Raw genomic sequence first — 14,439 nt, forward strand, 5'->3', positions numbered from 1 at the left:
TTATGGGGTTTTTCTTTCACCCATAGGAAAGCTTAATTTTTTTTTTTTTTTTAGGAGAGGGAGGAGTAGAAGGAGAGAGAGAGGAAGAGAGAGAATTTTAAGCAACCCTGAGATCATGACCTGAGCTAAAATCATAGTTGGATGCTTAACTGACTGAGACACCCAGGTGCCCCAGAAATGTTTAATCTTTAATAATCAAATTTATCAGTCTTTTTATTTTTAATAGCTTCAAGTTTTAAGTCAGGCTTAAAAAGGTCTTTCCTATTCAGATTATCAAAAATTCTCCTGTGTTTTCTTTCCGATTTTATGGTTTCAATGTTCTCTCTTAAGTATTTGGTCCACCTGGAATTTATTTTGGGATAGGTGTGAGGAAATCAACATTTAATTTTTCAGACAGCTTCACAGCTGTTCTATTATCATTAACTGAATACCCCATTTTTCTGTCTTGTTTAAGATGCCATATTTTACTACATTCTCACAAAAGTAAGGTATATTTCTAGACTTCCTTTGCTGTACCACTACTCCATTAAGAGCCCTTTTACCTAAAGGAAGAATATAAAATTTTATGGTTCATTACCAACTTCATGCCCAATTCATGGGCTCGATACTGGGGATGAGATGGAGGAGGCATCTTGTATCCACTCCGCCGGTCTGGCACAAACCTTTGTTGTACCAACTGTGCATACAGACATTTAGTGAAAGTTACCTGGACATTGGAACACAAAATACATGAGTCTTCCTGAAAGTAAAAATTTGACTATCATTTCACAGTTCATAATTTTATTTATGAGTTTGTATTCGTATGAAATGCAAAGATCTAACCTATTCACTGCCAACATTTTTTATTAACAGCTTTATTGAGATACAGTTCACATGCCACAAAACCAACCTTACTGTCTACTTTTTAGTAATCACTAATGGAATTCTTCTCATTAGTTACATTATATGGCAATTTAGGTAGATAGAAGATAAAGAATAATTCTCAAGTCTCTGGAAGAAATGAAATGTCTTATTCTTAAGAAGAAAAGAAAATAGGAAAAATATGGTCAGAAACTATCTAAGAAACATTTAGATATAAAATAGGAAATGAAGTCTCTTGAAATCTTCCTCCATGGTTGGGAGAAAAGAAAAAAGAAAAAAAGTATATTAACTTGCCATGAGGAAATAGAATTATTTCCAGTTTTTTCTACTGCATAATTAGAATAATGTTTTACTCTCTTTCCAGTGATAGAAACTTAATGACCAAGAGAGCTATCTTACCGATGTCATTATTCGTGTTTCAGGCAAGAAAGTCTTGAAAACACGACAGGCTCTCAGGTCAATGGGGTCCCGTAGGTAAAATGCTTGGACTCCTGCAGCCACCAATCTGGGGCGCTGCTTTAACACTGCTACAATGCCAGCTGGAAGGAAGCAGTGTGCACGATGAAGAGAGGCTTGAATTTTTTCTGGGTATCTGTGACAGGCAACATATCATTTTTATTTATTTTTATTTATTTATTTATTAAAAGATTTTATTAATTTATTTGACAGAGAGACAGCGAGAGAGGGAACACAAGCCAGGGAAGAGAGAAGGGAGAGAGAGGAGAGAAGCAGGCTTCCCGGTGAGCAGGGAGCCCAATGCAGGGCTCGAACCCTGGATCCTGATCCTTAGGCTCACAACCTGAGCCAAAGGCATATGCCCGATGACCAAGCCACCCAGGTGCCCCATAATCATTTTTATTTCATGATGTGTAAATATCTAGAATTCTTCTACTATTTACTTCCTCTTATATTGTCTTAGTTCATCAAGAGTAAGAGGTACAATGACAAGGAAGGTGAAGTTAAAACTACCATATACACTAAAAACTGCTGAAAAGAAGAGAGAGAAAGAGAAAAAGTAGGAAAAAGTGGAAAATAATGAAAAGGAATTACGGTAGTTCAGTAGGGGCACCTGGATGGCTCACTGGGTTAAGCATCTGCTTTTGGCTCAGGTCATGATCCTAGGGTTCTGGGATTGAGCCCCACATGGGGGTCCTTATCATCGGGGAGTCTGTTCCTCCCTCTCCTTCTATGCCCCCCACTCCATGCTGTCTCTCTCTGTGTCTACAATAAATAACAAAATTCTTTTTTTTTTTAAAAGATTTTATTTATTTTTTTGAGAGAGCAACAGTGAGAGAGAGCATGAGAGGTGAGAAGGTCAGAGGGAGAAGCAGACTCCCTGCGGAGCTGGGAGCCGGATGCGGGACTTGATCCTGGGACTCCAGGATCATGATCCAAGCTGAATGCAGTTGCTCAACCAACTGAGCCACCCAGGTGCCCCAAATAACAAAATTCTTAAAAAAAAAAAAAAAGGTTGTTCAATAAAGACAAAACAAAAACGCTACTATTCTTTGGAACAAGGATATAATCAGAGTTAATTCTTCTAAAACAATGGTACAAAGTATACTGAGCAAAGTTAAAAGAGATTTTATATTGTTAAAACCTGAATGGTGCTAAACATTGAATAGGTATTCAAATATGAAAGGCCAAACTAATATGTTATTAGGTAAAGGCTGTCTTGTGAATAGAGCCTGAAGTGTACCACATAGGTCAAAGAATGCCATCCACTGCCCAAGAACCACAGAGTACATTGTGCTCCCTTGGATTTTCATTCCTACTGGTCTCAAAATTTTTATCTATGGATATAGATAATACTTAGCTACAGTATCTAAGTAAATAAATGCAAAAATATTGGGACTAGAATATTAACACCTATGAATGAGAATTAAAAGATGTATCTATTCCTTAACTTTAAAACATGCAAGTGTATCTATTTTTTTTAAGGATTTTGTTTGTTTATTTATTTATTTATTTATTTGACAGAGAGAGCAAGCGAGAGCGCAAGAGAGAGCAAGCACAAGCAGGGGGAGAGGCAGAAGCAGGTTCTCCACTGAGCAGGGAGCCCTACATGCAGCTCAATCCCAGAACCTGAGATCATGACCTGAGCCAGGGGCAGATGTTTAACCGACTAAGTCACCCAGGTGCCCCAGAACATAAGTTTAATCTGTTAGCCACTTTCATGAAGGATGAAGACAAAATGAAAATGAACTAGCTGAAAGAAATTCTACATGCAACGAAAGACTTGAGCTGCACTAAATCAAAAGACTCCTTTACTAACAATGAAAATATTTTCCTTACCCTCTGATGCGCCTATTCACAGCAGCTCGTATAGATTCTGAAGCTAAAATTTCTTCTGGGTGTGTTGAGATTATATTCAATGCTTGAGGGACTGTTGGGGGTGTGGTGGGTAACCAGGGCACTGCTCCAGGTTTCCTTGGAGCAGGAATAATGCACAGTTCTCCATGGAAGAAAAACACCTGCAAAATGAGACATTTTAATTTTTATTCTGGGCACTGACAAACTCTAGGTACATATGGAAAATGTTACAACAAGATTTCATCTCTGTAAATTTTCCAAATTTGGGTATACTTACCCTATTGGCACTATTATCAGGATCCAACCATTTAGGGAGAAAGTCAGCAGCTTCTATTAACAAGAATTCACCATCATTGTCTTCAATCCTAATGCAAAAGAAATTCCAATTATGCATTCAAAAAGCATATATATTCAACTAATCAAAACACATTTATTCTAATATTTTTTCTTTCATTTTAGTAAATACCTTACTACATGCTATATATAGATTATAATAAAGCAAATAATACGTAAGACACTGAAGGAAGTACTGAAGGAGATTCTAAAACTGAAGAAGGATTTGGAGGAGATGATAAGGAGAAAAAGTAAGTATATAAATAACACCAGACAAAAATATGAAAAATATTTAAAAAATCACCTAGTGCCAAGATTAGGAAAGCATTTATGGAAGTTACCCGGACCTTGAGAGATACTTTTGTTTTGACTCATTTTTATCACTTTTTTAAATTTAAAATTTTTTAAAAGATTTTAATTTTTTAATGATTTATTTATTTACTTTAGAGAGAGAAAGCACAAGCATGTGAGCTGGTGGAGGGGCAGAGGGAGAGAGAATCCTGAAGCAAGTTCTCCCACTGGGCCCAGTGCCTAGTGGGGCTTGATCCCAGGATACTGAGGTCATGACCTGAGCCAAAATCAAGAGCTAGCTGCTTAATGAGAACTGAACCACCCAGGTGCCCCTAAATTTAAATTTTTGAATAGGTAATACTTCAAAAAATACATAAAAAGTTACACAATGAAAAAGTTTCCTTCCTACTTTTGTCTTTATATGCCTCTTTCTTACCCTCCAACCACTGCTATTTCTTGCTTATCCTTCTAGAGATTGCTTATGCATAATTTAGCTAATAGGAATATAAATTCTTATTTTCTCCTCTTGTCACACAAAAGGTAGCATAGTTTATATACTGTTCTAGGTTTTTTCCCTTTTAATGGGTGGCTATAAGAAGAAAGGAGAGATGTTCTTGGGAGAGGGAATAGTATAAGCAAAATCATGGAGGTGGCTATTTAAGGTGGATATCTGGAGAATGACAATTAGTAAAAAACAAGACTAGACATGCACAGTTATGGGGTGCTTAGGTGGCACAGTCGGTTAAGTGCCCAGCTCTTGGTTTTGGCTCTCAGGGCTGTGAAACTGAATCGGGCTCCTGGGTTGGGCTCCCAGAGTCTGTAAGCACAGAGTCTGCTTGAGATTCTCTCTCTCCCTCTCTCTCTGCCCCTCCTGTTCGTTCTCTCTTTCTCTCTCTCAAATAAATAAATCTTAAAAAAAAAAAAAAAAGCACAATTATATCATTTTGTGAAGAGCTTTAAATGTTAGCAGTCAGGTCGGCTCGGTGGCTCAGTTGGTTAAGTGTCTGCCTGCAGCTCAGGTCATGATCCCAGGGCCTGGGATCGAGCCCTGCATCAGGATCCCTGCTCAGTGGAGCGTCTGCTTCTCTCTTTCTCTCTCTCTCCCTCTGCCTCTCCCCCTGCTTGTGCTCTCTCTCAAATAAATAAATAAATAAATTTTTAAGAAATGTAAGCAGAGTCAATGAGAATGAACTTAGTTTTCTACACACAAAAAATGAAAGGTTTCAAACCAGGGTAGAAAACGATTAGAGCCCCACCTAAGGAAGATTAACTTGTCAGAGACATAGAGGAAGTTCTTCATTTTTCTAATTTGTTTAAAAAACTGCTAGGACAATAATGTTTATTACTGAAAGGGCTTTACAGGCCTAGTGTAGGTATGAGCCATCATAATATACAGATCAGAATCTGCAGCAGCTGCCTTCAGCTCAGATCATGATCCTAGGGTCCCAGTATGGAGCCCCATATCAGGCTCCCTGCTCAGTGGGGAGTCTACTTCTCCCTCTCCCTCTGTTCCTCCCCCACTCATGCTCTGTGTGTGTGTGCATCTCTCTCTCAAGTAAATAAATAAAATCTTTAAAAAATAAAATAAATATCAGAATCCACACACAAAAGGCATTGCTCTCTCCCTAATATGCATGTACAGATAGAAACGAGTATCTCTGTGTTTGTTTCCTTATAATTCTATCATTTATTGGGAAATTATTGCTAATTATTTTCAGGTGTAATAACAGTAGTATTTAAAATAAGCATTACCTCTTATATTTACATCTTAAAGTATTTAAAGACCAAATGGCATACTGTTGGTGATTTGCTTTAAAATAATCTTGCTATGTAATGGGGGGGTAGGGGAAAGGTATAGATAAAGTAAGAATGTCCATGAATTGACCCATGTCAATTGTCCAATTACAAAATTGTTGAAGCTGTGTGACAAGTACATACAGGTGCATTCTCTCTACTTTCGTGTTTGAAATTTTGATATAATAATATTTTCAGAGTTGTTTTTCTTTTTGTTTTGCTGGGGAAGAGGTTGGGGGAACAGAATACAATTTGGGGACTGACAGGAAAATGAGCATAATATATGGAAAATTAGGTGAAACAACCTCTATTGACACAACTTGGTAATTACAGAGAACTATCAGTTCCCATTTTAAATACATTTAGAATGCAGTATTATCTACTTTGCTTTCAATATAACTGTTCCCTGATTTTTTGTTAAATTTTTCTGTATTTCTCAAAAAGATACACATTTAAGGTATAATAGAGGAAGACACTGTAAAGAAATTTGTAAAATATGTATATGTACATACAAATGGGATTTTTTTTTTTTCCTATGATTTTTTTAAAACTGTAGTACACCTTTTGGTATTGTTTGGATTTTTCTACCATCTGTATTTAGATTTTTTTTTTTTTTAAGATTTTATTTATTTGAGAGAGAAAGATAAAATGAGTCAGGGGAAGGACAGAGGGAAAAGCAAACTCCACACTGAGCAGTGAGCCTGACATGGAACTCGATCCTAAGACCCTGGGATCACCACCTGAGCTGAAGGCAGATGCCCAACTGACTGAGCCACCCAGGCATCCTATATGTATTTAGTCTTTCATAATGAGAATTATTTTTAAAAAACTAAAATAGGAAGGTTTTGTTTAAAAATTTTGGAAGTTAAGCTCTCCAATGTACTTTAATTTTTTCCTCAACTAAAGGAAGTTACAACTACAAAAGAAAAGGTAGAAAACACAAAGTCACTTTCAAAATCTATGTCTCAAATTTGTACAGTCTCCACCAGATTACCGAAAAAAAAATTTACTAAATGGATAAAAATGTAGTCAGTCTCAGCAAGAGAATTCCTTTAGATTATTAAAATAACTAATACCTTGCTACTAACTCTGGAAATTCCTTTGTAATCTGCTTTACTATATAAACAATAAACCATTCATCCTCAATGTTATCCCCAAACTTTGTCATGCCAAATATATGAGCAGGAACATCTCCTAAAAACAAGAGAAAAAGCAATCATATAACCAAGTAAATTTGTCAGTGCACATAAAAATACAAGTAATCATTCAAATAAACAAACATTGACTAACCATGCTGTAGGTACCATACAGGAGCTGGGGTTGTAATCCTGAACAGGCTATAAGAAGCCTGCTTGTGAGGACCCAAGGGTCTAGACAATAGGAGATGAACTGCCATGCCATCTCAAAACAAGATGAAGAGATGTATGCACTGAGGGGAATGTGAGCATAAATAATGTGATATCTGAGCTATGCTCATTTGGAGGAATGACAGGGGTAGGTTTTCCAGAAAGAGAGAATAGCATGTGCAAACATATATAAGCATGGCAGACCATAATAGTGTTCCAGGGATATCAGGAAGCTAGATTGATTGATTGATTGATTGATTTTAAGATTTTATTTATTTATTTGACAGACAGAGACCACAAGTAGGCAGGCAGAGAGAGAGGAGGAAGCAGGCTCCCTGCTGAGCAGAGAGGCCGATGTGGGGCTCGATCCCAGGACCCCGGGATCATGACCTGAGCCGAAGGCAGAGGCTTAACCCACTGAGCCACCCAGGCGCCCAGGAAGCTAGATTTAGATGGGGCAGAAGTTTCTTAAACAAGTGCAACACTCAAAAATATGCAGAACTTAATACACTTTTAAACAACCCAATGAATCAAAGAAGAAATTACAAGGGAAATTCGAAAATACCTTTAGACAAATGAAAACAAACATGTAACATACTGAAAGCAGTGCTAAGAAGTTTATAGTTATAAGATCTCAGATCAACAACCTAACTTTAACCTTAAGGAATGAGAACAAGAAAAGCTAATCCAAAGCTAGCAGAAAGAAGGAAATAGTAAAGATTAGAATAGAGATTAATGAAACAGAAAATAGAAAAATAGAAAAAAAAAGTGATTTGGTTTGTTGAAACATTACAAAGTTGACAAAATCTTAGATCAGTAAGAAAAAATGGAGACGTAAGTAACTGAACTCAGAAATGAAAGAGGCGACATTACAACCTATACTACAGAAATAAAAAGGACTATAAGAGAACATTATGAACAACTGTAGACCAACCGACTGAAAAACCTGGAGGAAATGAGTACATTCCTAGAAACACACAACCTATCAAGACTGGATCACTGGGGCGCCAGGGTGCCTCCGGGGGTTAAAGCCTCTGCCTTCCACTCAGGTCAGGATTCCAGCCCCCACCCGCCCCCCTAAGTCAGGCTCTCTGCTCTAGCAGGGAGCCTGATTCCCGCCCCTCTCTCTCTGCCTGCCTCTCTGCCCACTTGTGATCTCTCTCTGTCAAATAAATAAATAAAATCTTTAAAAAAAAGAAAGACTGGATCACAAAGAAATATGAATCTGAACAGACTTGTTACTAGAAAAGAAAATTGAATCAATAATTAAAAACTTCCCAACAAAGAAAAGCTCACTAGAGAATTTTACTAGCATTTAAAGAATTAACGTCAATCCTTTTCAAACTCTTAAAAACAACTTAAGAGGAGGGAACACTCCCAAACCCATTTTAGGAGGTCAGCATCACCCTCATACTAAAGCCAGACAAAGACAATACAGGAAAACTATGACCAATATCCCTGGTATACTGATGCAGAAATCCTCAACAAAATACTAGCAAACTGAATTCAACACACTGAAAGGTTATACACCATGATCAAGTAGAATTTATTCTTGGAATGCAATGTAATGCATATGAGAATCAATCAATGTAACCAACCACATTAATAGACTAAAGGTCAAACAAGCACACTGTGAAGTGTCCCAAGAGCTGCCACAGCAAAAAAAAAGGTAGGAAGAACAGCCTAACCAACTCTTCTCCGCACCCCAGATCTCTCAAATTTCTTCAGCTAAGAGAGCCTCCAATTAGTGTCTACTTTTATCTACCTTATATATTAAACTTCAATTTGAACTTTATCCAGAAGCAATGGGTAATTAGTGAAGGATGTTGGGCAAAAGACTGATGTGATCAAATTTGTGTTTTACAAAAGATCACTGATATCAGTGTGAGAGAAGAACTGCAGATACAGGAACCAGAGGTTATTCAGGTGGCTGCTGTGGTCTTTCAGATGAAGAGGTAAAGAGGGCCTAGATTGTAGCCAAACAAATGCACAGAAGGGGTCTTACTTAGGAGTAACCACACTAGGACTTAGTGCTTGATAGAACATGGTCAAGTGAGCAGTTAAGTGTAATTTTGAATTATTAACAAACTGAATAACTAGGTAGATAACAATATCATTAAGCAAGACAAGAAAACATTGGGCAAAAACTATGTTCTAGGAAAAAGATAAGGAGTTTGTTTTAGCGTGCTGTGCTAATGTGATGATGTTCTTGTCAATAAATATCACATGTCTTTCAGTGAATAAGGGTTTAATAAAATTAACAACAGGGAACACATTTGGCAACTGCCAGCCAAAAGATAACAGATAAATGCTACACTGAGACCTAGACTGACAGTATCAAAAGATGCCAGACTCCTGATCTGAAAGAAGACCCTGCATGAATAAGAGCTGTGGTCACCTATTCGTGCCCCATTTTACTAAAGCTATATGAAATGATAAGAAAAAGTGCCATATTTGGCTAGAGGGCACAGATCAAGCACGAACAACCCAGAGAAGCAGTGAAGCAACTTCAAAATGATTCTGAGTAGCAAATAATGGCCATAAGCCCAATTATTTCTCTTTATAAGCCAGGCAGAGCCACATAGTTTCACAACTATGTCAAACAAGGCAGCCTACTGAACACATAATCAAGAATGAGGAATACAGTGGGGCACCTGGGTGGCTCAGTGGGTTAAAGCCTCTGCCTTCGGCTCAGGTCATGATCTCAGGGTCCTGGGATCGAGTCCCACATCAGGCTCTCTGCTCAGCAGGGAGCCTGCTTCCTCCTCTCTCTCTGCCTGCCCCTCTGCCTACTTCTGATCTCTCTCTGTCAAATAAATGAATGGAATCTTTAAAAAAAAAAAAAGAATCTGAAGAATGAGGAATACAGAGTAATCACTAATGGAAGCTATGGTTAAGAAAGCCAGATGCCTGAACCTGTTTAGTATAGGTACCTAGATATACTATAGCACAGAAGAGTAAAGTTCCAAAAAACAGCCATAGTCTAATAATGTTGAGTATATATTAGTTCTCAAAATAATTACTATTAGAAAGCTTTCATCAAACTAATTTAAAAAAATTTTTTTTGGTAAGTTACATTCCTAACTAAATATAGGCAAGCATCACTAATCAAAAAAGTTCAGGTTATACATCTTCTTACAACACTGAGCGAACTATGGACTATTATAGATCACTGCTGTCAGACTCAGAAGTCACACATTACATCAAAGTAAGTAAAAGAGCCTTACCTTTCCCAGGTTTATATTTGAGATTGAAAGGCTGATTCTGCCAGATATAGGGGACCAGCAAAGGTGCAAAATGAGTCATTATCCTCTCAATATACTTTTGAAGAATCTCTTTGTGTTTTTCTGGGTCCCTTGGTTCATCTGGTATCAGGAATAGGTGATACTCCACAGTGTCTTCCACTGTAGCAAGCTTCATATTTTCCTCCATTCTTCTTTGAAAACTACATTTAAAGTTTCAATAATATAAATCACATAGAATAATGTAGAAGTAAAATTCAATTCTCTGAACTATTCGACATGATTCCATTGTTTTCCAAAATTCAGTTATCCAGATGCTATCATTTAATTTTTAGCTTTGATCAAGTATGAATAGTAACACCTATTTAATATTCTTGTAATGATGTTTTATACTTAAGATTATGTTTTCATACTTGAAATTATATTAAAGGAACTTCTGACATAATACAGTAAATGGAAATCGAGTATCACATTCCCAAATTAACTAATAGCATGCAAGAATAAAATAAAAACGTTTTGAAAAAAATACATTAAAAAAAAGTTTACCCTCATACTAACATTTGTGTGTGAAACACACTTTGAGAAGCACAACAGTAACATCTTATGTTTAAATACTATCAAAAGTCCCAGTTCTGCCACTAATCAGTTTTGTCACTTTGAGCACATCAATTTCTCTTTCTGGGGCTTTTTCCTCAACTGTAGAATGAGAGTGCTACTCTTTCACTTCTAAATTTCTCCCCCAGTTTAAATTGTTTTTATTTAAAAGCTCTTTAGGGCAATCTCCCTCACTCTGAAGAATTTAAATCTCTTTTTATGAATGTTGTAGGGCATAGAGGAACCCCAAACCACAAAACATTCATGTCCTATCATGTCACACCAAAGTAATTTGTGCAAGGTTCTTTATCGTGCAGCTGTCCTAAAACTCTAAAACTAACCCTTTTTCGGGGGGTGGTAGTGGTGGTACATAACTCCGGTATGTTAAGAGGCGGTAGGTATCTCTAGGTTCTAAGGGTTTTTCCCTTACAACAAAAGTACTCGCTTACTATTGCAGCCAGATGAGGCTTGGGAAAGGGAGGCATTGTACTGGATGGTCCATTCTAAGGCACAATTCGAGTTCGATTCTTACTCGGTTTTCTCATGGGCTAATAAAACGAGGTCGAAAGGAACCTGCATCTTCTAACCAATCTGTCCAAATCATCACTTGGCTACTCAACCCAGAAGGACAGATAATTCCATCCACCCAACCCATAATGCCAAGCACATTTTATGAAGAAACTGTGTCAGAGCTGGAAGGGACTTTGAGGTCACGCAGGCTAACTCCTTGCTGTACAAGTGAGAAAACTGGCACATACAGAAGCGACCACGCAGTCGAGGACTGAGCGGGAGTCTGGTGCTCTTTACTCCGACTAAACTCCCTCCCTCCATTCGACAAAGGGAAGCCAATTCCGCTTACGATTCTCGGGCCTCCCCCACGAGTCTCCGCGGCGGAACTTTCCTGGACCGCCCCTCCCACCGCGTGAGCCGGTCGGGAGCTGCCAGTAGGTGCTTGCCAAAGCCTTGCCCAAGGTCAGTCTAAATGGCTCACCGCTACCTGAGGCCAGCGGAAGCTCTGAAAGACTCGCTCGGCCCCGGAACCCCGGTGGCGTCACTGCTGTGCGTCCACGGGAGCATTACGCGGGTGCCCCGGTGCATTCGTCACTTCCGCCCCTACGAGGAAGCAGGGAGGGCCGAGGACTGCAGGGGTGGGGACGCAGGGAGTGGCGGCGGTCCGGAGTCTAGGTGACGGGGCGTGACGGGGCCGGAAGGTGGCGGGAGGGGGCCGGGCCGGAGCCGGCCGGAGGGCCAGGTCCGGAGGCCCCCACCCTGGCGTGCCCGCCCCCTCCGCGGCAGAGGAGGAAGAGGAGGATGATCTCCAGATACACTCGGAAGGCAGTGCCTCAGAGCTTGGAGCTGTGAGTGGTCTGCTCTGCTAAACTAGCCGGGGCCGGGGGAGGCTGAGGCGGGTCTCGGGCGCTCTGGTTGGGACCCTTCCCAACTAGTGCTTCTCACTTTTCCGTTTCCAGGGCGGGGGAAGGAAAATTTTCATTGGAATTCTCGCCTCCCAGACTTGACAGATGCTGCCGGGTCTGCCTCCATCTCCAGCTAAGGAGTCACTTGTGCTGTCCTACGACTTGGCCCTCCTGGGCTCCACTTCCTGAACTTAGGGACTGGCCCCCCTGCGGCATTTGTAGTTTCCTCAGTGCTTCATGCCTGTCAACGGGCATTGACAAATCGAGAAGTTACTAATAGCTGAGTGCTAGAGAAAAGTTCAGTTTATCTAGTGCCAGGCACAGTGCAAAGCTGATTATATGCATTAGCTCACTTAAGCCTCTCAGCAAGGATACAGAATAGGGATTATTATTTTGCACATTCTACAAATAAAGGTCCCAGATTTAACATTGTTGCATGCCCAAGATGATACAGGCAGAAAGTGGTGGAGCACACAAACCTGGTGTCAGTCTGACCCTGAAGCTTTGGTCATAATCGTTATGTATACTGCTTCCCCACCTCTGAGGTTAAATTTCAGAATCCTTAAGGATCATTTTTGCTCTAGAGAGCAAATATTTAAGCTTAAAAGCCCACCTCCCACCCCTGGTGAAGTGTTGTAATTAGCAAGTAATGATAAAGTTGTATATTTGTTGATGCCTTATACTTTCAAAAAGACTTTCACATCTTGATCCTTGCAACAACTCTGTACGATGGGGATGATTATCTTTCAGTTTTTCAGAACATGGAATATTAGAAAGGTTACACATCCTAAGGTTATATAACCAATAGGTTTTTGAGCTTGGGCTTTTTAATCCTCAAATTCCAACTTTTTTTTTTTTTTTTTTTTGCCTTGGAGCTATGTAATTTTAGCAACCATATATTTAAAAAGTAAATACTAACCATACATGGTAATAGCAAGCATGGGATCTTCAGTCAATCTGGGTTTCTGGCTAGACTCTTTTCTAGTCATGTGACTTTTCAGCAGATTAATAAATATTTGAGCATCCATTTCTGTAATATAGGACTAAGACTTTCTCTAAAAGCCTATCTAAAGTGATGGCACAGGGCTTGACACATCGTAGATCCTCAGTAACTGGTAATTTCCTGTCCTTTCCCACCTTTACTTGGTACAGTAGCCATACAAAGAAAATCTGTGATCCTTCCTTGCCTTTCAGAAGCTTATTATCTACTAAATAATAGGATATCTACACAGATATCCTGGCAATTCAGATAATAAGCTTTTTAGGAAGTAGAAAAAAGAAAGTAATTTTCCAGTAAAGGGAACAGGAGTTAGCTAAAAATCTGCTTTTATAATTATTCTGACCATTCTGAGAGTAAAAAAAAATCATTTGTGGAAAAAATTACTCCAATATAGTTACATTACTTGTTCTCTATTGTTGATTTGATTGATACTCTCTATTCTCTAAAGGCAACTCTCTTCAAAGATGATTCTCTAGAGGAGTCAGGATGATATGAATAATGAAGTCACAAGGGGATTATATGTATCTAAATGACAGTAAAATAAAACAATTTTTACTTTAGGTGTTAGAATAATTTTCTTTGAAGAAGGAACTTTAGTTTTCTCCCTAATAGTTCCAAATTACAAATATTGAAAAGAGTTTTTTATTAGCACCACGTTCTAACCAGCTGAGCTAACCGGCCCACCGAAAAGAGTTTTTTAAAAAAGCAATCTTCAACATACAGCTTAACACTTAAAAAGTGATAAATTTCAAATATACATGTATAGTGAATAATATAGTGAACCACCTATCACCTACATTCAACAATTATCAAAAATTTGATATATTTGCTTCATCTATCTTCTCTTTTTTCAGCCTCTCTGTTCATCGTCTGTAAATAAGAAAGCAAAACCCCAGACACTTACCATTTCACCCCTGTATACCTTAGTGTGCATCTCTAAAAATTATAGGTATTTTCTTTTCTTTTTTTTTAGATTTTATTTATTTGCGTGAGAGAAAGAACACGAGCAGGGTGAGGGGCAGCGGGAGAGGAAGAAGCAGACTCTCTGCCGAGCCGGGAGCCTGATGTGGGACTTAATGCAGGGCTAGATTCCAGGACCCCGGGGTCACAATATGAGCCAAAGGCAAACAGACAAATGCCCAACCAACTGAGCTACCCAGGTGCCTCTAAGTATTTTCTTACGTGAAAACAATGCTATGATCAAATTTAGTATTTCTTTGGTATTATCTAATCATCATTTCATGGTCAGA

At 38.8% G+C, this 14,439-nt stretch overlaps 2 protein-coding genes across 14 annotated transcripts in view; one reads left to right on the top strand and one right to left on the bottom strand.

Annotated features, from left to right (window-relative positions):
• Positions 1-11,836, bottom strand: part of ECD (ecdysoneless cell cycle regulator) — a 33,756-nt gene extending 21,920 nt beyond the window's left edge. Inside the window, exons 1-7 of one of the 3 annotated variants that reach the window (XM_082715755.1) lie at positions 11,634-11,828; positions 10,166-10,383; positions 6,669-6,786; positions 3,452-3,539; positions 3,157-3,335; positions 1,261-1,453; positions 578-706 (exon numbers count right to left, since the gene is read on the bottom strand). In XM_082715755.1, the coding sequence (XP_082571881.1) occupies positions 578-706; positions 1,261-1,453; positions 3,157-3,335; positions 3,452-3,539; positions 6,669-6,786; positions 10,166-10,370 (912 nt within the window). In that variant the 5' untranslated portion in view covers positions 10,371-10,383; positions 11,634-11,828. Of the gene's footprint in view, positions 1-577; positions 707-1,260; positions 1,454-3,156; positions 3,336-3,451; positions 3,540-6,668; positions 6,787-10,165; positions 10,384-11,532 lie in introns of all 3 variants that reach the window. The other 2 variants (XM_082715754.1, XM_082715753.1) reach the window with 2 other exon arrangements.
• Positions 11,837-11,873: 37 nt separating this feature from the next.
• The window catches only part of FAM149B1 (family with sequence similarity 149 member B1), a 79,240-nt gene continuing 76,674 nt past the window's right edge, over positions 11,874-14,439 (top strand). For 6 of the 11 annotated variants that reach the window (XM_082715786.1, XM_082715792.1, XM_082715789.1 and 3 more), the window contains exon 1: positions 11,874-12,132. In XM_082715786.1, coding sequence (XP_082571912.1) covers positions 12,086-12,132 — 47 coding nt within the window. In that variant the 5' untranslated portion in view covers positions 11,874-12,085. The remainder of the gene's footprint in view (positions 12,133-14,439) is intronic. The other 5 variants (XM_082715793.1, XM_082715796.1, XM_082715791.1 and 2 more) reach the window with 4 other exon arrangements.

Source organism: Mustela nivalis, assembly GCF_964662115.1.
Source record: "Mustela nivalis genome assembly, chromosome: 2".
In the NCBI taxonomy this organism is placed as follows: Eukaryota; Metazoa; Chordata; class Mammalia; order Carnivora; family Mustelidae; genus Mustela; species Mustela nivalis.